Source organism: Perca flavescens, chromosome 3, assembly GCF_004354835.1.
Source record: "Perca flavescens isolate YP-PL-M2 chromosome 3, PFLA_1.0, whole genome shotgun sequence".
Classification (NCBI taxonomy): Eukaryota; Metazoa; Chordata; class Actinopteri; order Perciformes; family Percidae; genus Perca; species Perca flavescens.
This window is the reverse complement of record NC_041333.1, coordinates 29,297,229-29,322,228: the sequence shown is the minus strand read 5'-3', so window position 1 is coordinate 29,322,228 and position 25,000 is coordinate 29,297,229. Positions and strand designations below refer to the sequence as shown.

General features: G+C 39.6%; 2 protein-coding genes across 4 annotated transcripts in view; one reads left to right on the top strand and one right to left on the bottom strand.

The window, feature by feature from the left end:
- Positions 1-14,072, bottom strand: part of acsl3a (acyl-CoA synthetase long chain family member 3a) — a 30,899-nt gene extending 16,827 nt beyond the window's left edge. The window contains exons 1-5 of one of the 3 annotated variants that reach the window (XM_028572827.1): positions 13,911-14,072; positions 10,238-10,513; positions 8,931-9,499; positions 6,969-7,146; positions 698-807 (exon numbers count right to left, since the gene is read on the bottom strand). In XM_028572827.1, the coding sequence (XP_028428628.1) occupies positions 698-807; positions 6,969-7,146; positions 8,931-9,305 (663 nt within the window). In that variant the 5' untranslated portion in view covers positions 9,306-9,499; positions 10,238-10,513; positions 13,911-14,072. The remainder of the gene's footprint in view (positions 1-697; positions 808-6,968; positions 7,147-8,930; positions 9,500-10,237; positions 10,514-13,910) is intronic. The other 2 variants (XM_028572826.1, XM_028572828.1) reach the window with 2 other exon arrangements.
- A 2,674-nt stretch (positions 14,073-16,746) lies between these two features.
- The window catches only part of farsb (phenylalanyl-tRNA synthetase subunit beta), a 21,625-nt gene continuing 13,371 nt past the window's right edge, over positions 16,747-25,000 (top strand). Inside the window, exons 1-13 of the mRNA XM_028572825.1 lie at positions 16,747-16,873; positions 17,357-17,412; positions 18,597-18,751; positions 19,423-19,495; positions 19,644-19,759; positions 21,282-21,432; positions 21,688-21,796; positions 22,045-22,115; positions 22,222-22,283; positions 23,228-23,279; positions 23,401-23,462; positions 24,600-24,807; positions 24,913-24,993. Of these exons, the coding sequence (XP_028428626.1) occupies positions 16,816-16,873; positions 17,357-17,412; positions 18,597-18,751; positions 19,423-19,495; positions 19,644-19,759; positions 21,282-21,432; positions 21,688-21,796; positions 22,045-22,115; positions 22,222-22,283; positions 23,228-23,279; positions 23,401-23,462; positions 24,600-24,807; positions 24,913-24,993 (1,254 nt within the window). The 5' untranslated portion in view covers positions 16,747-16,815. The remainder of the gene's footprint in view (positions 16,874-17,356; positions 17,413-18,596; positions 18,752-19,422; positions 19,496-19,643; positions 19,760-21,281; positions 21,433-21,687; positions 21,797-22,044; positions 22,116-22,221; positions 22,284-23,227; positions 23,280-23,400; positions 23,463-24,599; positions 24,808-24,912; positions 24,994-25,000) is intronic.

Sequence of the window (25,000 nt, the reverse complement as noted above, 5' to 3'; positions counted from 1 at the left end):
ATATTTTGTTTAGACTTCTTATATCAGTTTAGGACTTTTTGTAATTCTATTTTATTCTATTTATTAACTGAAAACCTTACTTTTCAACCTTCAAGCATAACTTAAATCTTTGCAACTTCTATCTTCCATTTACAGCTCCATAAAGGGCGGATCTCTTAAATTTTCCTTTCCAAGAGTACTTTTTCATTATGTCCTTAGGCTTTTTGGGACAAAATTGTTTTGGGCCAGAAGCTGTTGCTGGTGTTTGCCTATGCAGCCCACTGAGATATGTGGTATTGGGCTACACAAATATGCATTTATCACTGCTTGATACTATTTGTCTTATTTGCCCATTACCACAGAACTACTAAACTACACATGATAAGTCTGTGGGGAGTATTGGGCAATACGGAAAATGTACAACCAGTGTGGCTGTTCCCTCTATCGAGACCAAAAACTCAACAGTGTTTCTCCAAACAATATAAGTACTGATACTTGCTGATCCTCATTTACTATCCACACACAGTTATACCTGTACACCTACATGTCCCTCCTCTGCACAGACCGGAAGTGTCGTTGTGACTAAGCCAATATGCTAAAGATGCCTACATACTGCGGCTTGCCTACAGCTTTGTAATGAATGCCATATTCTCTATAATCTTTAAATGTATGTGAACAGATTTTCAGTATACGTTTGTGTGTTGGAGTGTATCCTAACCTTGAGTCTGGTCTCCAGGAGTTCTCTGCTGGTGATGACAAGGGTGACCTGAGTCTCATTCAGCCCATGAGCAATGGCTGGACCTCCCAGCGTGGAGTAAAGGGTGACCACTGCAACACACACCCATAAAACAAACACTTTATAACAAATGACTGAAACATATACATCTACTGGCCTTGTTTCGTCATATTTACACACTAGTCATGTAACACGGTTAATCATTTCTAGACATAATATAACAGCCCATGCTGTCTGTAATGTAGAGAAAGTGCACATCTATAAGTTAGCCTATAGAAAGACCAAGAAATGACCAAATAAAAAAAATAAAAAAATGATACTGATTTCAAAAGAGCTGCTCTTTCATGTTGACTTCAAATTGCAGGGCTGCAACTTTATATATATATATATATATATATATATATATATATATATATATATATATATATATATATATATATACACACACATATATATATCAACACATAAATAAATCAAAGTTGACTTATAGACACCAACACAATGTTGTCACAAGAGAACACCAGTATTCATACTTCTTGGAATACACAGACTACTTTTTTTTTCTTCTGTGATCTGGCTCGCTGTCAACAATATCTCCATATCAGTGTGCCTTTTCCCAAAATGTCTGCCAGATGTCTAAGCCAAATTCAAGGGAAGTGTCACTAAACAAATCCTTGAAGCTTGAAGGCTTGAAGATGCAGTCTGTAAATTGACTGAGTAAGGAAATAGATTAAATATATTGCAATAGCCCTGCAATAAATACTATATGATGTCTCTGTCAACCTTAACATTTTCTGTTTTGTTGAGACTATTGCTATACCTGTCTGTGTGTTGACTCTATTGGAAACCTATGGCACTGGACTGCACTATAATGTACAGGGGTTGCCTTTTCCCTTAGTCAAACAGGTGTAGAAGATGATACATAAATACACCAAGAGCAAACGAGGACTAAATGTTTACATTTGTGAATAAATAAATTTAAATAATGTCTTGAAACTAGCTTGGAGACAAGTGTGTGTGTGTGTGTGTGTGTGTGTGTGTGTGTGTGTGTGTATACAGTCATCATATAGCCAATGAAGCATGTGTGAAGATGGACTATGTTCGTGCACTCTGTCTACACCGCTCAGTTTTTGCTGATTTGGCCCCACCCACACCAATGACATCATCAGGCACCTCAAGAGGCCTAAGCACAGCCTCGGAGCCAATGGGACACACTGCCTAAAAAGCACTCTTTTGGGGATAAAAACAGTATTGGTATGTGAGGGCGTGTATGTGTTATGACTAAGTGCATATGTCTGACTGAGTGTTGCATGCATACATAGGAGCATCAGTAGTTGGAGCTATTAAGTGTTAGAGTTTGATACCTTTTATTAAAATCAGATATTGACTAGTCTTTCACATCTGATGTGGTGTCACCAGGCTAACATTAGCCTGTACAGTACAGCAGTGACTTTTTTTCTCACATCCCCACCTGATTTAGACTGACTGGGCCATTTACCTTGACTTTTCCCACTTTTAAAATTTCAGAAGGTTTTCATTTTCCTCTGACATTTCCTAGATCAATCAATGCCAAACAGAATCAGACGTATCACATCTCATGATGGTCTGAGGAGTCGGCTCACTCCTTAAAGACCCCCTCCAAACATGTTTATGTAAAAAATACTCAGTGCCTGATATGTTGGGTTTTTTTTCAACAAAGAAAGTTCAAATAACTTAAAAATTACATTTTCTTCTCACTCATTGAAAATTCCAGAATCTATGAATATGTAAATATTGTTCATTTCAAAAGTTTAACTGCTGGACACAAGATGTATCCTACTTCAATCAAAAATCTATTCCCAGTGTATGTGACCTGGAGGCTTCAAGTTTCCATAGCACACTCTTACACGTTTTATACTGATCCACGATTGGCTCCAAACTAGGTGTGATGTCACAAATCCTGTTGTATGTACAAGCCTTAAACTCAGATTTAAGGAGAGTTGGGAGAATCGTTCTCCCTTCAGCAGATGAATGTGAAAACTGCATTCTAGTGACAAACTCTGCACAGTGAGTAACAGTAAGCAAAGGACATTTTTAAGTGGAGAGGGACTTTAAATACATGGCTTTTGCTGTGTGAATAAGTGCCTGCTTGTTTTGTGCTTGTGTGTGTGTTAAAAGATCAGGGTGCCAGCAGCAAACTAGCTTCAGGTCAACCCTTGCATCTGAGAAAAGACAGACAGTGAAAGAGAGTGAAAAAGAGGGAGAGAAAGGTGACAAGAGAATAGACAGATAGAGAGAGAGAGGTAGAAAAACACACAGCAGCTAGGTCCCTTGTCCCTACACTGGCACAGAGTCACAGACACATGGGTTTATGGGACAGGGCTTAGTGACATCCCATTCTTGCGTCATGGAGCTCCAATACTTCCTGCTCTGCTACTGTGTGTGAATGAGTGAGTGTGGATAAGGGGCCATGACACCTCCAGCCGTGAGATCTAAACACTAGATTGGGCTCCAGCTTGACACACACACACACACACAAACACACCACAGATCATTTTAAGACATAACAAACCTCTAGGCTCCACTCTGTAGCAACAGATGAAGAATATGAGAGTTAACTTGGTCACTCTGCATTTTTCACTTCACAAATGGGGTCTTGAGAGGGTCGTTAAGACATAGAAAGCTTATATGATCATTGTACCTTGTGGGATTGTGTTTGATGATACATTGATGACGTGTGAAATAAACGTGGTTATTATTATTATTATTAAAGCAGCCAAAACTGAAGTTATGATGTCTTTATCTGACAACAGCATTATGTACAGAATATATGCTGTGTAATTGCTGCCCGTTATTGTTACATCTCATTAATTTAACTCACATATACAGTGGTGTGAAAAAGTGTTTGCCCCCTTCCTCATTTCCTGTTCCTTTGCATGTGTGTCACACTTAAGTGTTTCGGAACATCAAACCAATTTAAACAAAAGTCAAGGACAACACAAGTAAACACAAAATGCAATTTGTAAATGAAGGTGTTTATTATTAAAGGAAAATCCAAACCATCATGGCCCTGTGTGAAAAAGTGATTGCCCCCTTGTTAAAACATACTATAACTGTGGTTGTCCACACCTGAGTTCAATTTCTCTAGCCACACCCAGGCCTGATTATTGCCACACCTGTTCACAATCAAGGCATCACTTAAATAGGAGCTGCTTGACACAGTAAGGTCCACCAGAAGATCCTTAAAAGCTACACATCATGCGAGACCCAAAGAAATTCAGGAACAATTGAGAAAGAAAGTAATTGAGATCTATCAGTCTGGAAAGGGTTATAAAGCCATTTCCAAAGCTTTGGGAATCCAGCGAACCACAGTGAGAGCCATTATCCACAAATGGCGAAGACATGGAACTTTATCATCATCAGAGGTCACAAAAGACCCCACAACAACGTCCAAAGAACTGCAGGCCTCACTTGCCTCAGTTAAGGTCAGCGTTCATGCCTCCACCATCAGGAAAAGACTGGGCAAAAAAATGGCCTGCATGGCAGAGTTCAAGGAGAAAACCACTGCTGAGCAAAAAAACATTCGTCTCAATTTCTCCAGAACACATCTTGATGATCCCCAAGACTTTTGGGACAACATTCTTGGACCGATGAGACAAAAGTGGAACTCTTTGGAATATATCTGTAGAAGGAACACTGCATTTCATAAAAAGAACATTATACCAACTGTAAAATATGGTGGTGGCAGTGTGATGGTCTGGGGCTGTTTTGCTGCTTCAGGACCTGGAAGACTTGCCGTGATAAAAAGGAACTATGAATTCTGCTGTCTACCAAGAGATCCTGAAGGAGAAACCATCTGTTCGTGTACTCAAGCTGAAACGAACTTGGGTTCTGCAGCAGGACAATGATCCTAAACACACCAGCAAGTCCACCACCGAATGGCTGAAAAAACAAAATGAAGACTTTGGGTGGCCTAGCCAAAGTCCTGACCTGAATCCTATTGAGATGTTGTGGTATGACCTTAAAAGGCCGTTCATGCTCGAAACCCTCTAATGTAACTGAATTAGGACAATTCTGCAAAGATTGGGCCAAAATTCCTCCAGGACGCTGTAAAAGCCTCATTGCACGTTATCGCAAACGCTTGGTTGCAGTTGTTGCTGCTAAGGGTGGCCCAACCAGTTATTAGGTTTAGGGGCAATCACTTTTCACAAGGGCCATTTTTTTCTCCTTTAATGATAAACACCTTCATTTACAAATTGCATTTTGTGTTTACTTGTGTTGTCCTTGACTATTGTTTAAATTGGTTTGATGTTCCGAAACACTTAAGTGTGACAAACATGCAAAGGAACAGGAAATGAGGAAGGGGGCAAACACTTTTTCACACCACTGTATGTCACATCACTCACAAATGATGAGCACAATTGCCTTCTGACAAAAAGCCAATAAAATACACACACACACACACACACACACACACACAAAGTGTTTGAGTTCACTGGGGGCCTTTGGCTGACTCCCTGATGCCTCTGTCAACATCAGATGCTCACGTAGACTCTCTCACCCCTCTTCTGACGCCATCACCCCTCACTTTTCTCCCTCACTTTCCTCCCCCCTGTCTCTTCCTCCATCGCTCTTTCCAACCTTTAACTCCTCTCTGCCCCCCCCACACACACTCCCTACACTATGTTTTATCCATTGCCCCGGGCCTTCCACTGTCCCATTGTTTGTGTTTGCAAGAGAGAAATATGTTTTATAAAGATGCTTTATTGGCTTGTACTTGCAGCATATTTTAAAAGCATGTCAGTTTATTGGAGCACAAACTGAAGCACACAGAGGAAATGAAGGGTCCTTCAAGGACATTTAGAAAGATTTAATGAGCTTAAAGTGCTGCTGTGGGTGCTCATAGTAAAGAAAGTATTCTTTGAACGCAACTCACAGAACATATTAAAGAGTAAATCAGCACAGAATCCCTTAGGACAATAAGCTGCTGCTGTACTGCTCTCTGTAGTTTGACTGTTAACATTACAAACATAGGCAGGTTCTTGTCAAAGTGAAACATATTTTTTTCCCCAAAGGAATATATTGTGATTTTCTTATGTAAGTAATTATCTTTTTTTTTTTTTTATGTCACAACTCTTATAATGTTACCTGTAACAATCAGCCTTGTGCTAATAGGAAATGATTCATCTGGACCTGCTCACTTGAGGAAACCAAAAACTATTTTGGGCTGTCAAGTACAGAATTTTACCCTACAATACATTTTTACATTTGAAAAATGAGAAAAATGATGGTGATACATGCCTAAAGAACTGTTTTCCAGTAAAATAAAGAAGCCTTGTTGCCATCCACAAACGGTATATCCAATGTATAAGTTATATAAGTAATTAGTGAAAGAAGTGGGACACTTATGTAACAGCAAAGCAGAAGGGACAGATTGACCTTCTACGGTCTCAGCTGGGCCCAGCATGTTACAAGTTGTACACTGCAAACACTAACATGTGTGCGTACACACACACACACACACACACACACACACACACACACAAACATAAAACAAACAGAAATGGCTATAAATCAGCCTAATTCAGACACATTTGGAATATGCGCAGTGCGAAAGACAGTAAACACTGAACACAGAGTTGCCTTTAAAGTCATAATACAATATAACTGAAACTGAAAGTACACTGTAGTGTAACGTACAAAATTACCTCCTTGCTGTTGTCATTACTGCCTATGAAAAAATACTCTTTGCAGGATCCCATCATTTTCAAAAATACTCTTCTTAACTATTATAATTTTCAAGCATTAATTCCTATAGGAAAAAGTAAAAAATATAATGATATTTTACTTTGAGTATTGCAAGGGTAGACAGTTATACTACGGAAAGTTTTCTTGACTTTTTAAAACAGAATGGCAAATGTCTGAAACCAAATATAGATCACGTGAAAGTAAACTGTCTTATAATAATATAATAATAATAATATAATTAGGTAATCAATTGATAATCAACCAATCTTTTGTCATTTTTCAAGCAAGAAAAATAAAATTACAATATCCAAACACATACAAACAGCATAGGCAAACTAGAGGAGTGTATGTAAGAGAGAAATGTTTCTAACTGGCATGCAATTGAGTATGACCCACCTTTAATGCAGTGTTAATAAAATATATTTACTGTAGTTACTTTAAGCTCTTTTCCTGAGTGTTAACATTAGTTGTCCACCCTCCTCTATGTTTTTCTGTGTGTCCATACTCACAGACATGCTGGACTTACATGGGAAGTTGTACATGAAGCATGCCTCTGCAGCAATGATCCACTCGGCCCGTGTCTCACAGAAGATGGCAACATTGTTTTTTGGCTGCTGACCTAGTAATGCCAAACCGCTGCCCAGTTGGGATGCTGCTGTGAGGATTTCTGCATAGGAGAGCCAGCAGTACTCCCCCAAAACTACCTGCAGGGGGAGAGATGGGAGTGGGAGGAAATGAGAGAGAAGTACAGTGACATTTTGTCAGTGATGAAGCAAAGGGGTAATAAAATGTATGGTAGATAAAAGAAGGAAGGATGCAATGTTCTCAATCATTACAATTAATTTATTATATATATTTAGAGTTTGCACTGACCCATTAAATATATCCACATTATTCTGACCAATAAACATTTGAGGATTCCCCTTTTATTGTGTGTTAGTGGGTACATTTTACCACAGAAGCACAATGCTGCGAGTTATATCCCACAGCCACATGCTTGGCCTGTTTCATATTAAAAAGTCACAGGAAGGGGAGTAACAGTTCACTATTGCCAAACAGAACTACTTATTCTTCTTCTTCTTCTTCTACCATTCTCATGCTGTAGCATTTCATGGTCATCACATGCATGAGGAGAAGACAAACACAGGCATCTAGGTATACCCTTCAACACTCATACATTCATGACAGTAGGAGGATAAAAACAAACACAGGAGCTTCCTGCATGTATTAGTGAGGTTATACTGGCTCCTAATGGTACATAAATGGCAGTGCACACAAGCCCAGAAAGGCACACTGTAATGATGACTTTAGAGTACTGTTTTCCACTTGTTGGGAATAACAGCTAGGAGCTAAAGAGCTAAGACGCATTAAATGTTTCAACAGTGGGGTTTAAATGGATTAGAAGAATCAGGCTGTTAGGCTTAACAGGCTAATTCAGAGGTATGGTAGGCAACTGTACGTCAAAGTTGGCAAAATCCCCACTATGCAGGCACGGTGCATACTCCAAAACATAAAGATTACACTGTTTCAATGTGTTTCGCTGGCCAAAGTTTGCAATGAATGCTGAAGTATCAATGCTTTAGTTAATCTGTGAATACAGGTGTTGCATAAATTAGTACATTTTCTAAAAGCAAAAGAGAACATGCTACTACTAGCCTACATGATAGCACCAAAACGGTCTGTCAGAACTTTACTTCTTTTTCATTCTCCCACTCCTTTTTGAACGAACTTTGGATATACTCTTGAACAAATACCAATCTCTCTATCCTGTTTCCTTTAATAATGCCATATTCATCTTATCTCTCCTCTCTTAAAGGTCCCATATTATGCTCATTTTCAGGTTCATACTTGTATTTTGGGTTTATACTAGAACATGTTTACATGCTTCAATGTTCAAAACACACATTATTTTTCTCATACTGTCTGGCTGAATATACCTGTATTCACTCTGAAGTCTGAGTCTAAAACGCTCCATTTTAGCTTCTGTATCTTTGAGCCCCCCTCCCAAAAAAAGGCTAGTCTGCTGTGATTGGTCAGCATTTCCAATCTTTCGCATCTGCGCTCTTTGCGTCTCTGCACTGTCATTGCAGCCGTATGTATGTATAGTTGTGACATCACAACAGTCCTGACAGTGTCTATACGGGCTATGAGGCTTTCACGGTATTTATATAGCACCTCGACCTGCTTTAAAATTTAAAAAATGGCATGGCAATCTTACTTTTTACAATATGGGACAAATATGGCAGCATTTGGCAGTAGATTCATTCATGTTTTTATACTGTATGTATCTTTATTTTTATTATTTTCTTTTCTTTCTTTTATAGTATGCATAATTCTATGCCACTTATACTACTATATAACTACTATAAGTATATATATATATATATATATATATATATATATATATATATATATATATATATTCCTTTCCTGTTTTCCTCTGCAATTTCCTCCTCCTTCTAACCACACTTTCTGCATCACTCTTTACCTTCTTGAACACCTTTCCATTGCTCTGTTGCTCGTCCTCCTCACTGATCACCTCCCTTGTCCCAAGACAGTCTCGGTGTGGGAACCTCATGGCTGCGTCCTCAAACATCTTATCCAAGGTGTTCACGCCTGGGTGCAGTGACGTCGCCAACCTCTTAGTGGCACTCACAGCTCGGTAGGGTCCTTCGGGACATCCCAGCACCGAGAGGGCCTTCATCTTCTTGGCTCGCTCCTCCTCAGAGCCAAAGCAGCCCACGTCGGGTCTGGAGACCCAGCTGAGGATGTAAGAGGGCATGAAGGTGATGAAGGTGTAGATCCATACCATGAGGTGGAAGAGGAGCAGCAGCATGGGGTTCAGGTCCTCCTTCAGCTTCATCTTGGTGAAGCTACAAAGATGTTGGAGAGCAGAGAGGAGAGAGTATGGAGGAAGACGAGTTGGGAGAAAAAGTTACAACTCCTACAGCTGCAGTCAGTCCCTCTTTTCTTCTGTCCCCTTCTCTTCCTTCTTGCTTTCTTTCAGAGAGCTTGAATTGTACTTCCTGGCAATGATATGCCCACAGGTCCACACTGCTGAAAAATAAAAGACATTAACGTGGCAATAGAGCAACAACTGACATATAGTTTAATTTAATTGTAAAACTAGTTTAAAATAAGAGTATGCCTTTGAGAAACCTAACCAAAAAGTCACACATCTACTCTAGCACACGACATTTTCTGTGTTTGAAATGTTCCTTCTCCTTCCTCCAGTCCCTGTATCAAGTGCAGTTACCAAGTATCAAACAAGAAAAAGAGAGAGAGAGAGAGAGAGAGAGAGAGAGAAAAAAGAAAGCAGCCTGGAAAGATAAGAAAAAACAAACAAAAAGGGAAAAAACAGAAGAGCCAGTGAAAAAGAAGAAACGGGAAAAGGCCGTGTCTAACAGACGTAAACGACACTAAGTGTGAGAAGGTCCGGTTAGGTACGGTTTAAATGCCATTTGAAGCCGCCAGTGTGAGAAATAACCATAATGCATACTGACATTCTATTCAGTCCATCAACTGCTTTTTGCAATTGTGCAGCTAAAAAAAAACATGCCCCTGTCAAACTGGTGTGAGAATGCACGCACATACACATTCTGAAGGCAGTCTATTCTAGCAGCAATAATTCATTATTCATATGAGGGTGAGGCTCACCTTGCTCCCCTGAAGCATTACATTCAAATCCTCGCAAAGCTGCCAAATGACATGCACTAGTCTGTACCATCTTGTCTTCCATATACACTCATCCCTCAAGTGTCCCTTTGAGACTGGTAAATAAATCAAGGATTTTACCAGCAGTGCTCTCCCAGACTAGCATCTGTTCCCTGTGGGATGTGGACTCTACAGCGCTGTTGTTCTGCTTGGTGTCTTGTTTCCCAGCCTGGATGCCTTGCTTCATAACAGGCACTACAACTTACCAAAACTGCACCCTGGTGGAGGAGATGCATTGCCCCATCACCCGCTATCATCCACTGTTTGCTTGTTGGCTTTACTGTCTCTTGCGATTCATATTTTTTGCAGAAAGTCAAGGTCGATGAAATGGAGGCCACAGAGAAGTAATGGAGGCAACTGGAATAAACAAACTATCAGACTAGAGGAAAGAGCAGAGCATCAACAGAGCATGGTGCTGGCAGACCTCAACTTCTTCTACTGTTGTTTTGACAATGAGCAGAAGTTTGAGGTCTGCTGTAAAAAAATTAGCCTGCAAGATAAGCTTCAAATGCACCCACCATTTTAATTTCCATTATCTTTTGTAAAAAGCTCAATTACTGGGTTTGTCATTTTCAAACAGAATGTTAAGCAGTAATTAGTATTGAATGAATCTGAAGACATTAAGATGTTTTAGATTAGATGTGGAAGGGGTATTCCAGCAATTGAGAGTTGCACTTGGAGTGATTTTTAAAAAACATTATCAAAATGAAAGCAAAGCAGCGTTTGGTTTCTTACATGGGAACTTAACACTGGAACCTAAATTTCCGATAACACAATCTCCTTTGTTAGACCCTCCCTGATTGGTAAACATTCCTGTCTATACTTCAAACTCCACACGCCCAGTTTATAACTACAAATCTGACGTATCAATATAGTATCAGTCCATGCTTTTTCATGCTTTGGCACCCTTCAGAGCCACAGAAGACATCATGCATACATGTATTAAGACAATAACGTTGAATTGAATTAAACCTTGTGATTATTTTCATTATAGATTACTTTTTGATTAATAACAATGAAATGGCAGAAAAATCATGCCATTTCACAAGGTGATGTCTTCAGATTGTTTGCTTAGGCTGACCCTCACTCAAAGACCAGAAGATATGAATTTTACAATGATTTGAAACTGAGAAAAGCAGCACATTTGAGAAGCTGGAACCAGTAAATGTTTGGCATAGAAGCTTGAAAAGTGTCCTGAACAACATTCATTACAAAAAAATGTTGTTGGATAATTTTGTTAAACAATCAACTAATCACTGTAGCACTAAACAATGGCAATCTGAAATAACAGTGGGGAATGCTATTGTCTACAGTACCAGGTAACACTAGTCAGACTATGCAGAGAGATAAAGTGATGCAGTCATAGAGGGGAGGCGGCTGTAACTTGTTGGTATTGTAAAGGCATGACGACTAAAACACATTTATGTATGAAAAAAGATGGATATACACCTGTAATGATGTTATCACGTTGCTTTGCCATAAACATGCGTCTGTGTGATTAGAAAAACAATCATAATCACCTGTTATGCCTTCGTTTTAAGTGTTATGGATCCCTTGCATCCGTGATTAACTGTTTACCGCTCAGAAAAAAACAGGTTCAACCCTGGTTTCGAGACAAGCCGGCTGGCCTAGTGCTTTTAGAAACATTCAACCACGCGCAACCAGATTAACAAGTCCAACTCCTCTCTGTCTCTGTACAAGATCAAGACCCTGTTTTGCACCACAGCAACACACAATCAAGCATGACTCTAATCTCTTACCTTTAATAGCAAACAACGGGTAGTTGCAATATGTAGCCTAGTGGTTGCTCAATGGGTGGCTTTATTCAATAAGCAGGCGCTTTGCAGGCAGCCTCCACTCACAGGATTAATTGAGTAATATTGTGACATGGTCTATGTAGTGGTGGGGTGAGCTAGCATCTGTGTGTGTGTGTGTGTGTGTGTGTGTGTGTGTGTGTGTGTGTGTGTGTGTGTGTGTGTGTGTGTGTGTGTGAAGGAATCATTGCTTCCTAAAGAGATTGTTTGAATGGGGTCTTTTGTGTGCTGACGTCATCGTGCTTTCACCCACTCAGCTAAGGAGGCAGGCCTTGCAGTTTTGCAGAAAGTTCAACATAACCATTGTTGTGAAGCAACACACGACTCGTTCTCGAGGGTCAGACTGTGTGTGTGTGTGTGTGTGTGTGAAAGAGAGAGAGAGCGTAAGAGAAAGAGAAAGAGAAAGAGGAGAAGCATGTGGTGGGTTTGTGCATGTGCGTTGTTGTGTGGGGGTACAGGACAGATTTGCACACATTAAGTGTGTTTATCTATTTCAACTTGTGACATAATCAAAAGCTTTAAAAACAACGGAAGAGTTTTAAGTACGATTTCATTGAGTGTGAAAGCACAAAACATATTTGGTTGGATTATGTGGATCAGACTGCAGCTTTTCTCTGCTTTTGTGTGCACCTGGTGACATAAAATACTGGCAGACATGGCAGTCAGGAACCTATTCCTTTCTCTACTCTATTTATACAACAGCCAAATCAATAAAAAAAAATTATATTTATTACAACACCATAATAATGCAGACTTGTGTCCTCCTCACTTGCCCTTCTGAGAAATATGGCTTCCAAGGAGGAAGAGTGTGTGTCTGTGTGTTTTCTAATCACATCGGACCATCCTTGCAAGACAATAACATCTCTGTCTGTAGGTACGGGAGCACTCTAATGGACCTACATCATTTGATAACCGTTGCCGCAGGCCAGTTCACTTCAGCTGTGTAAATAGATCTTAAAAGTGGCAAGCAGCTTGAGGTTGTAAAAGTTAGTGAGGGCGTGGTGAGGTGACAGATTTTCATTTCTTGCCTCTGATTAAAACACACACTGTTATAAAATGTGTGATACTTGTCTGCATTTTATAATTGTATTAAATAGCCTATAACATAATAGTGTGCGGATGTTTATAAAAGCTCACCTCCATGTAAAAATGTGCTTATTACAATGACCATATAAGCTAGTGAGCATGCTCACATGCAGAAATACTGAAATCATGACACAAAGACACACATCATATTGTGAATTGTAGGCCTATATGTCATTATAATGGTGGTTATCAATGAGCTACAGATGTTCAAGCTGCAACATCCAAGAGCACTAAGTGCCATCCAACCTTATATCCTGTCTATGCATCCAACCGACCAACAGTGGCAAGATAACTTCCGATTTAGAATTTCAAAACAAAATATTTCAAACCGTGTTGCGACATTTTTGACTGCTGTAAAATTAATTTCTGTATTTATGGCAAAACAACGTTCACGGCGCTGGCCATACGAGGTAGCCTAATAACCACATTTAGTCCAAGAACACATCAAGCAGGGGTATAGCCTGTCTTAAATAATAGGCTATGTCGTTTCGAATGCAATGCCATTTAAACACATTCATACCTAGAGTTCTCAGCTGAGAGTTAAAATTTGACTTGACGTTAGCTGGGTCTCTCTCCGATTTTATTCCCATTTTGGTGGGAGACTCTTTTACTTGGGTTCAGATGATAATACTACGTTAGCTAGCAAGTACACTTACGCTACTCTACTGTGCTACATTCGTAAGGACACTATAATAAAACCAGCAACGTGGGAAGTCTCATGTTTTCATTTTTTAGAATAAAGTTCGTTACTTCCAGAGTTGTCTCTGTATTTCTGGGGCATACACTGACGCATCTGTATCCCAGCACACCTAAGGCGCATCCCAAACGGCACCTGGAACGAAAAAGAAACTTACCACAGGTGTCAGTTCATCCAGGCTACAGCAGCGGACAGCTCTAATTCATAGCGCTGATTATTGAACTCTGCAATATGAGCCCGGAAGTGACACGCGCGTTGGCGTTGTGTTGCTGTGTGGTTGCTGCTGTACCGAGGATGGATGGCGGTTTGGGAGCGACGGGGGGCATTCCCTGCTTTATGATTGGACTCGTGGAGGTGGCGCGTGCTAGGGGCTGGGCCAGATGGAATGGCAGGAGGTGACTGCATGCTATCGTTCTCTTAATACATCCATGGTTACTATGCTAGAGTATGCCAGGTGCACGGCGCTCGCACATACAACCATACGCGCGCACAGTGCAGTTCGCAGACTCCGGAAACACTTGTGTTGAAGCTGGCGTGTGATGTGCTCCTGTTTCGCTGGTTACAGCTCTTGTAAAAATGAATACACATTTTTATAATTTGGTTAGGCCTAATTGTGATTCAAGTGGGCATCCTGGACTGGGCCCATATCAACTGAGGCATTGTTTTGTAGATGAGTCATGTCGCATGATTGCAGTAGAGCAATGTGATTGTGGTCTAAATTTAATGGTCACATGCTTTAGAAAGGGTGTGACTGGGGATCTGACAGGGACAGTTGCACAATTTCAAACTTTACAGAATACCCCCACCACAAATACTACCGCGATCATGCAAAACCAAACCTTGAAAAAAACACTACTCATCTGATTTGTAGTAGGCTATATATTGGCCTACTGAGAATTAACCCAGATAGTGCAATTTATAAAGCCCACACACCCAGCCAAAAATAAAAAAAGTTTTTGCTGATATGTAGGCCTATATATACACACACAGTTGTTGAGGGCAGGGAGTGCACTTGCCATTCAGAAATTATAGGACTATGAGTGGATTTGAACTGGCAGCCCATATGCTGATGCATAGGGTGACCAGACGTCCCGAAAAATTGGGACAGTCCCGAAATCCAAGCAGTTGTCCCGAATCCCGAATCCTGCCCTAATTGTCCCGAAAATTAAGCAAAAGTCTCAAAAGCAGACTCTCGAGTATTTTTTTTTTTTTTTTTTTTTGACTCTCGAGTAGGCTAGTTCTAGTCTGATAGAACATTAAAAACTGTTCATGGTGATTGAGTCATCCTGCAGCCCGCTCCCATTGGCTGCTCATTGGTTGCAAGTTGCAACGCAAATTTTCATTCATTCATTTTTTAAATGGAGGCTCAGGCATGGTGTCCCGGTGTGCCGAAAAAAGACTGCCTGCCGAAATACGACTGCCCCCCCCTAACTCAGGACAGCGTCTGACAATCACACAATTGGCTTCTGTATTTTTTTCAAACTTTTCAGGACTTTTAGTAGACCTCAGTCACATTTATTACATTTACATTATTATGCCTACATTTTATATACAGAACACACACACAAAGCGACGCACGGGTCTGCTCCAGAGCTCCGTGAGTTTGAGCCTGAACCATGTAGACTGTTAACGTCACGGCAACACGGGAACTTAAACTTTGTGTTGCTTAAAACAACTAGGCTAATGACATTCGGGGCTACAATAAAAACATTTGGGGCTGAAGCCCTTCAAAAGTGACCTGGTTAATATTGGTGCACATAACTATTTAGACTGACCAACATTGCCCTCTAGCGGCGTGCAGTCATATTTCGGCAGGGAGTCTTTTTTTCGGCACAACACCGGGACCCGATCAAGATCAACACGTAGCTAAAAAGCAAAAACGTCTCTCTAGCCACGCTTTCCAAAAAAAAACCAATTCTTCATCTTGTTTAACACACAACTTTAATGAAACCTAGATTTTAATGGTATATGTTTTTTTTTTGACTGACAAGTAATTATAGTCTGATAGAACATTAAGAAGACCAATACAAAAAAAAAATCACCACCACAGACTTTTTTTCTTATTAGGCTGCCTTCTCAACATATTTTGCTAACAATACAAATATTTGATTTGAGATTGTTCTTTCAATCTTTCTTCCTTTCATCTGTAACGCCATTTTTCATTATGCATATATAATCTATTACATGCTGTGCCACAATCTGTTTTCATAGTTCGTGAATAATTTCCTTGATACTGTCTGCATCATTATTTCAGGTGCATTCAGTGCATGTACCTTCTGATTCTTTGCTGTCATAGAATTCTATGTCCATCTTCAGCTCTCATTTGTTGTCTAAAATCCTTGAAAACATGGTCTCTGCAGCATTTAGACATGCTGGATAATAGCAATATATATTTTTGATTTCCAATCTGGCCTTCACCAGAAACATTCCACTTAGATTGCTCTCCTCAGATTCACATATAATATTTGAATGCATCTTGATTCTAATGAGCTGTATGTGATATCACTGATATTTTTTTCTGATGTTTCTTTAAGACAACTTTTCTTAAACAACAGTTGCATTTTTAAACAAAAATCATCAATAATCAATCATTCTGAAGTGGCAGGCGGCCAATGCTGTTATACAGCAGCGTAATACTTAACAGTAGCCTACGTCAATCATGACAATTGAATGAGATTGTTTGATGTGATATTGGTATTTGTAGTTATGCCACCTGTATGTAGCTATATTTTGAACTTTCAATACATTGTGCTGCATGTTGTTTGTCTCTTCTGTTTTCATTATCATGCTCTAATGTTTGTATTACTGGAGAGCACTTTGTTTTAAAAAAAAGATAATTAGTTACACTATTTGTGCTCTCATTACAATAATCAATATTATTTATGAAAAAAATAAAGAAAATAAAGGGGTTTCAATAGTATGGAAGCCCACTTATTGTTTTCATATTGTATCCACAAATTATTTTAAATTCAAATTAATTGGATTACACTCAGGCACCGCACCAGACAGCTACAGCCTGGTGGGGTCCTTTTCCACTGGGCTGAGGAGGATTAGCATTCAACATGCCGACTGTCGGAGTAAAAAGGGATCTTCTCTTTAAAGCTTTGGGCAAAACATACAGTAAGTCATGTTTACTACATATTCAAGTAATTAACAAATTGTCTGCTTGATTATCAAATGTCCCTTTTGGCTCTAGAAGACCGAGGAAGTCAGAGTACTGCCTGAAATAATTAGCCTGATGGTTAGCAAAGCAGCAGCAGTAGCTGCTCACGAGTAACTTACTTTACCTGTCTTTATTAAAACCGTCTTAAATGAGATTTTATTTTATTTTATTTTAATATTTTTTAAAGGAAATTCGTGCTTAATATACATTGTATTTGTGACAATAAGAAAGTAGTAGTTAGTGCGCTGGCATCTCTGTGCCAAAGAGATTGCATCATTTCCCCCGGCTTCTGTCATTTAAATCTGAGCAGGCTGCTGTTAAGGAGCTTTTATATACAGTCTGCTCTATGTTAAGGACCAGCAATGGGAAGATAGCAGCCAGTGAGTACTTATCGCTTTGTAAATCTGTTTTTAGTAATGACTGTTTGTTTCTTGTTTTAGCTGATGAGGAGTTTGACGAGCTGTGCTTTGAATTTGGGCTGGAGCTGGATGAAATTGTGAGTAAACTACGTTAAAGGATATCAAACCACAGTGTATCCTAATCCTTTTTCATAATCACAATAGACCCTTCTCATGGTGTACAGTTTTACTTGTCATAGCAATAAAAATAAATAAAAGAATTGACAAACTGTCATACCTGTGTTTGACAAGTCTAAGTGTCCAATGTGAGAAAGGTCAGCTTACTACTTTTGTGTTAAAAAGATCCACTGAGCTATGACATGTACTAGGGCTGGGCGATATGGACCAAAAGTCATATCCCGATATATTTTGGCTGAATATCGATATACGATATATATCCCGATATTTTTTTCCGCAAAGTCAGAGCAGTTCAGTCAAAGCCAAATATGACATGTCACAAGTAGTTTCATAGAAACCGGCTATTTCAGTGAACAGTTGCAAAATCAAATGAATAAATAATAAACAGGTTTCTTCACCTTGTTCATGATTAAATGCTCAGCTATTCAAATAACAATAAAATGTAAACATAAATACTGAATAACAACAGGAGTACCTTTTTTTTTTTTAAATCAAAGCTCCATAAGGTGCACATTTAAATAAAAAAAAATCTTAAATAAAAAGCCTATAGAATAAAAGAGGCCAATCCAAAAGGAGTCAGCAGCTTGCTTGGAGCAAGGATCAAATTTGAACTATATTGATATATGCGATATGGTCTAATTCCATATCTCATTTAAAAATATATCGATATATTTTTTATATCGATATATTGCCCAGCCCTACGTTGACTTTAAGACATCAACAAATATTGTATATATGTTGTTGGTAGGGCTGGGTGATATGGAGAAAATGAGACATCATGATATTCTTGACCAAATACCTCGATATCAATATTGCTGCGATATTCTAGGGTTGACAGTTGGTGCTTTAACAAAATATCTTCACACTTAGATTTTTGATAAATAATCATTAGTAATGTGGATATAATGACTAAGTGGGTAAAGGCAAATAATAGAACAGTTACAACAGTCTAAGTTCAGAAAATGACATCACTTTACTGTAATGCAGCCTTTAAAACCAGGAAAAGACACTTATGTCATATCACGATATTACGATATCCAAAATCTAAGACGATATCTAGTCTCATCTCACGATATCGATATAATATAGATATATCGCCCAGCCCTAACATGTACCGGTGAACTTGGTTCTGACCCCATTCCAGACCTCAGAGAGGGAGATAATCAGCCGAGAGCAGGGTGACTCCAAGGCATCAGGAGCATCTGACGTCATTCTGTACAAGATTGATGTTCCAGCTAACCGCTATGACCTGCTGTGTCTGGAGGGGCTGGTCCGTGGACTGCAGGTCTTCAAGAATAAGTGAGTGGTGTCCTGTAATGCTAGAATTGGCGTACTGCTGTGGTTGCTACAATCTAAGTGAAGGGTGATTGTGATTGCATGCCAAGGTTGACCAACCTACAGCATACTTCAGCGCTCCAGCGTTTCCAAAGTAAGGAGGATGGATATGTTAAGGACTAAAATGTATGACTATGTTTTGTTCAGAGCTGCACGATATGAGGAAAATATCTAATTGCGATTTATTTTGACCGATATTGTGATTGCAATATGATTCCCCATATTGGAGGGAATGATCATTTTTGTATCATTATTCTCATTCTCAATTTCATTGAAAAATATAAAAATGAAAATGATTATAGTGGGATTTTTGCAAGGACTTAGTCTGTTGGATACAATTTTTAGGCTGGGATGTCTCTGCAGCATCACAATATTTAATTCAGAATGGTGTGACACATATTTTGCCTTAAACAAATATTACGTTGTTGCCCCCTGCGATTTGGGTATTGCAGTAGTCCATGTTGCGATTTTGATAAAATTGCGATCAATTGTGCAGCCCTAGTTTTGATAGTACTAAAACATGTGTTTTTGGTTGTATGAGGCTTGCTTAAATACAAGGCGCTTCTCCATTGTGGTTGTAGTGCACGCAGACGTCAGGCTTTACTGTTGCTACAGATATTGTATTTGTCTTGCAGGTTGGAGGCACCTCGCTACAGACGTGTTAGCCCAGTCAGCGGGGAGCCTCAGAAGCTGTTTATTACTAAGGAGGTGGGTGGTACCAATCAGAATTTTTAAACGGCAAACAAGCAGTTTGTGGCCTGAAGCTGCCATTAGTTTGGTTTATAAATCAAATCAATGTGTGTATTACCACGGTAACCATGGTTTGTTAACTTACTAATATATTTGTTCCATGCAGACGGCGGCAGTGCGACCCCATGCTGTGGCAGCAGTGTTGAGGAACATCACCTTTACACAGGAGCGCTATGACAGCTTCATCGAGCTGCAGGACAAACTCCACCAAAACATCTGCAGGTCAGATTAGTTGTTACACAAAGTACAACTGCATACCTGCAATACCTGTCGCCTTCTGCTAGGTGATGCCATTTTAAAAGTAACTGCAGGAAATCTGGTCACTACAACTGTGTGTATAGTCTTTATAGTCCCTGTGTTAGGTACACCTGCCTTGTATAACCTGACCAACCTCAATTGTTTTCAGTGCTTTGTTATGAACATGCTTTGAATAATTCAGTGGAAGCACCATACAGATGCTACAAGGTCCTGTTTTTCCCTGTTTGTTTTTTTTTGGCCACATGTTCATGTTTTGTTTTTTAAATGTTGCATGGGTGGCAGCGTCTGGCCAGGAGTTATCAACAAAAAGTGTTGGCAGAGAAACAGCAAAAGATTAAAAGGACTGAAGAATGCAAAATTAAAAAAGAAATTGTATGACCGGGAAAGGAGGAAGAGCCTTGTTAACATCGGTGAGGCTTTTCAGCGCTGCAGAAACCTCCGTGATTTCAAAGGAATTAAAACTGATGATGGCTTTTGTCGTTTTGGACAAGTGAGTAATAACGTTAGCTCCGCTGTTTCACTATTAGCTGTTTTCAATAGGTCAGTTTAACCTCGTCGTTTGCTATTGTTTGTGATGGCTGCTCCCAACTGTCTGGCCTTACAGCAGTAGCGACAGTTTGCTAATCCACAACCTGACGTGAGCTAACATAGATTCGGCCATATTTCGTTTAGTCAGCAGAGACACTAACAGAAGTGGTCGCTATGGCAGTGCGCTTCCATAATTCTGGGGGGGGGGGGCGGGCGGAGATTCTGAAGGGAGGGTTGTGTTATTTTGGCAGTTGAGTTCAAACACCAACAATCTTCACACAGCATCGCTTACTGCACCTTTAAATGGTCTTTTTCGTCAGACCAAAAGTCAAGAACACAAAGATATTCAGTTTACAATGATGTAAGACAAGAATGTATTGATTATCAAAATAGTTGCAGACTAGTTTTCTGTTGGTTCACGGTTACACTTTACTTGAAGGTATCTACATAAGAGTGACATGACACTGTCATGAACGTGTCATAAACATACCTTCAAGTAAAGTGTTACCCGATTCACTAACTGTAATCATTTCAGCTCTACAATAACTTGTACTTATTAGCATCTGTTTCGTTCATTTCCTTTTCCAAGAATTAAATAGGGTAATCTGTTACTATTTAAAAGACCGTGCTTGTGTCATTTTATTCGTTTTTTTCTCTTGAAAAGAACTTATCCCATTGAAGTATATTCTGTGTAGTTGAAGCCTGATATTGCTTTTACCTTCATGCCATTGTTACCTATAAAACTGTGGAAAAAATATGAGATAGTTATAGTTGTGCGTTTAGTGACATATTCTTTCATTTCAGTAAACATGACCATGTAGTGTAGTCTGCTCACTCCTCCGAATGGGGAATGCCAGGTCACATCATCCGTTTTCTGCTCACACCATGGCAGAAAACACACCTCTGTTTTCCTTCTTTTTTTATAGTAGTTAAAAGACTCATAACTATGTTCATGCAGGAAGAGGAGCCTGGTGGCCATCGGGACCCATGACCTGGACACCATCTCTGGTCCTTTCACATACACAGCCAAGCCTCCTGGAGACATCCGCTTTAAACCCCTCAACCAGACTAAAGAATACACTGCCACCCAGCTCATGAGCCTCTACAAGGTGAACAGATAATTATTATTTAATTATTTATTTTGTATTTTTTCTTTTATTGTCGATGTTTTTCATATGGATTTGCTTTTTTATCAACCTGTTTGTGGTGTATGTGATTGTTGTGTGTGATGTCTTAAGCTACTGGGACCATGAATTTCCCCTTGGAGATCAATAAAGTATCTATCTATCTAATTGGCTGGTTATACGAGCAGTTTGTCTTTTTTGGGTGGCGCTAACCTGCCGTTGTTCTTCTGACTCATACAGACAGACAGCCACCTGAAGCATTACCTTCACATTATTGAAGACGAGCCTGTGTACCCCATCATCTACGACAGCAATGGCATTGTCCTGTCCATGCCTCCCATCATCAACGGTGAGTACTGTCTCTGTGTTCATGTGTCACGTAAAGTTTATATTATGTGGACTTGCCGACAGTTTTGTTGTCATTACTTAGAATTCCTCATGGGGGCGGCAGAAACCAGGCACTATAGCTTTAACCAGCCAATCATGAGCTAAAGTCTTAAAAGAAAAAGTAAATGTGAACTTTAGAATTCCAAGGTAAAAAAAACAACCTTAAAATATATGATCTAGTCTTATAATATTAATCTTTTGTTTTTCCAGGTAACCATTCAAAAATCACACTAAAGACCAAGAACGTTTTTGTTGAGTGCACAGCTACAGACCTGACCAAGGTACAACTGAGAGGAGAACAAAGAAATCCCATAAACATGTTGTTCTGTCAATGTTATCAAGGAAAACGGACTTCAGCTTGTTCTGTTCTTCTCTTGTTTTCTCCAGGCAAAGATCGTGTTGGACATGATGGTGACCATGTTCAGCGAGTATTGTTCACAGCCTTTCACGTAAGTCGCATATCTGGCTCAGATACTAGCTTGTCGACAGACAAGAACAACAGCATTTTGGAGGTGGAACAAGATGAAATTCCCTGGTTATTGTAAAACACTTGCTTAGAGGCAGAACAAGGTGATGCTGCTCATTTAAAACATGTTTGCTTCATCTTCCAGATTTAAAGAATTGCTCATTTACAAAAATGTCCTGTTTGCATTGTCTTGCTGAAAACAGCCCTGCTTTGACCACCACCTTCAAGTGAATTAGCTACCATGAACATAAAGTAAAGTGTTCATAATGGATGGGATGGCACTTCTTTGTGCAATATTTCCAAGTGTTATCTTTTTTCCATCTTCAAACGACATGAAATATGCCCAGCATTACCAACCCTGAATAAAAGTAATTACTTAAAGGTCCCATGACATGGTGCTCTTTGGATGCTTTTATATAGACCTTAGTGGTCCCCTAATACTGTATCTGTAGTCTCTTTCCCGAAATTCAGCCTTGGTGGGGGGAATCTCTAATGGGTGGCCAAATTCTCTGGGTGGGCAAAGCAGAGAAAGGGGAGGTAACCTTGCTCCTTATGACCTCATAAGGAGCTAGATTCCAGATCAGCCCATCTGAGCTTTCATTTTCTCAAAGGCAGAGCAGGATACCCAGGGCTCGGTTTACACCTATCACCATTTCTAGCCACTGGGGGACCATAGGCAGGCTGGGGGAACTCATATTAATGTTAAAAAACCTCATAAAGTGAAATTTTCATGCCATGGGACCTTTTAAAACCTAAAGTATCTCTTATAGAGGTTTTTCTGTCATATGCCCTATGTTCAAGATACTGATGTTTTCTCTTCATATTACGTGATGTAAATATACCCAATACCATCATAAAAGATAAATAGATGACTAAAGTGTAAAAGGATTACAGTGACAGTGATATTTTCTTCTGTTGCTCTTTCAGGGTAGAGGAGGCTGAGGTGGTGTACCCAGATGGCAAGACCTGCAAATACCCAGTACTGTATTCACTACAACCGTCTAGTGCTGTGTCCTTAATATTTTTTATTTATTTATGTGACATGAATTTCTTCTTTAGTCTCCTAATTCTCTGGTTTTCTTTCCTGGTCTGTACTTTAGGAGTTGGCCTACAGGAAGGAGAAGTTGTCCAGTGAGTTCATCAACCGAAAAGTTGGCATCAAGTGAGTCATTTGGACCTACTCTGTATAATAGTACAAGATCAAAGTCAAATATATGGAAAGTGCCTGCAGGTAAATGTTTGTTAAGATTTTGCTTTGTCACAAGTTTTGCATCAACATGCAAATTTACAGACTGACCGGTTTGAGTTGGTACACCTGTACTATGTAACACAATCTGGAACAGCAGCCCTGCAACAAATCCTTTGTAATATGAGGACAGAATATTAGAAACACCTCAATATCAGTATCATTACTAACTACAGCCTCATAAATGACCACTTTGTTCATACCTCTCTGAGATAGTGCCAACAAATATAAACTTCTCAGATGATAGTTTGGGCAGTAGTATTGGATTGCATTATTACGTTGGGCCTCATGCAAGAACATTTTTGTATTTTTTATCTTAAACTTCTCTTACTTTTTTCTTAGAGGTTTTCTCATACAAGTGTCCCAAGACACTTGTTGTAAATCGCTCATTTCAAACTAATGAATGCAACTTGTTGTATGAGGAGATTAGAGAACGTGTTCATGAGATATGATCATTTGCACATTTGCGTGTCATCAGAGCAGCGCTGTACTCTAACAGAAATTAAGGGGGAATGGTTTGACATAAAGTTCAATGCTATAAAACGTTCTGCTAAAGCAAAGCAGTTAACATCTTAGATAGGAGGTGGTTAACTGGTAGTGACAGTCAGGGAGATAAAGGACAAGAAAAGATGAGCCTTATACAGGTGATGTTATGCAGTCTGTTACAGGAGAGGATGTTCCCCCTGACAGCAATCTGCATAAAGACCCTCAGGCTGCTGGCGGAGTGAAAGAATTTTCCTAACTACTCAACTGTAGCTGTTTCAAAATATGCCAATAAAAAATTAAAGGGAAAAACTTTGTCCAACCTCTCAGTAAACTGTCAAGCCATAATGATGATATTGTAAATAGAATATTCATTTCGCTTCAAAATATTTTAGTTGATTTCTGTAACGGGCTATTTAAACTCCAAACTTTTTATTAAGGCAGACAATCTGTACATGACTCGTACAACTGGTCTGCACCAAATTCTCTTGGTGTTCATTATTATTTTGTTAGAAACTTAATAAGTCCTACTTTTTAATGAGCAGTGTTTGTTTTGTGTTCTCCTGACAGTGAATCAACTGAGAAAATCGCCGAGCTGCTGACCAAGATGTGTCTGCGCTCCCAGGCTACAGGTGTTGGTGATGAGATCGAGGTTGAGATCCCGCCCACACGGTCAGACGTCATCCACGCCTGTGACATCATGGAGGACGCCGCCATGGCCTACGGATTCAACAACGTCCCCCAGACCACACCACGCACCTACACCGTAGCCAACCAGGTGCCTGGGTTTACTTCTGCATGTTTGATGCCTGTGTGACCAAATATTGTTGTATTTCATCAAACATGCTGAGTGTTGTTATGTATTTACTCTATATGTTCACAGTTTCCACTGAATAAACTGACAGAGCTGTTGAGACAAGACCTGGCAGCTGCTGGATTCACGGAGGCTCTCAACTTTGCCCTAGTAAGAA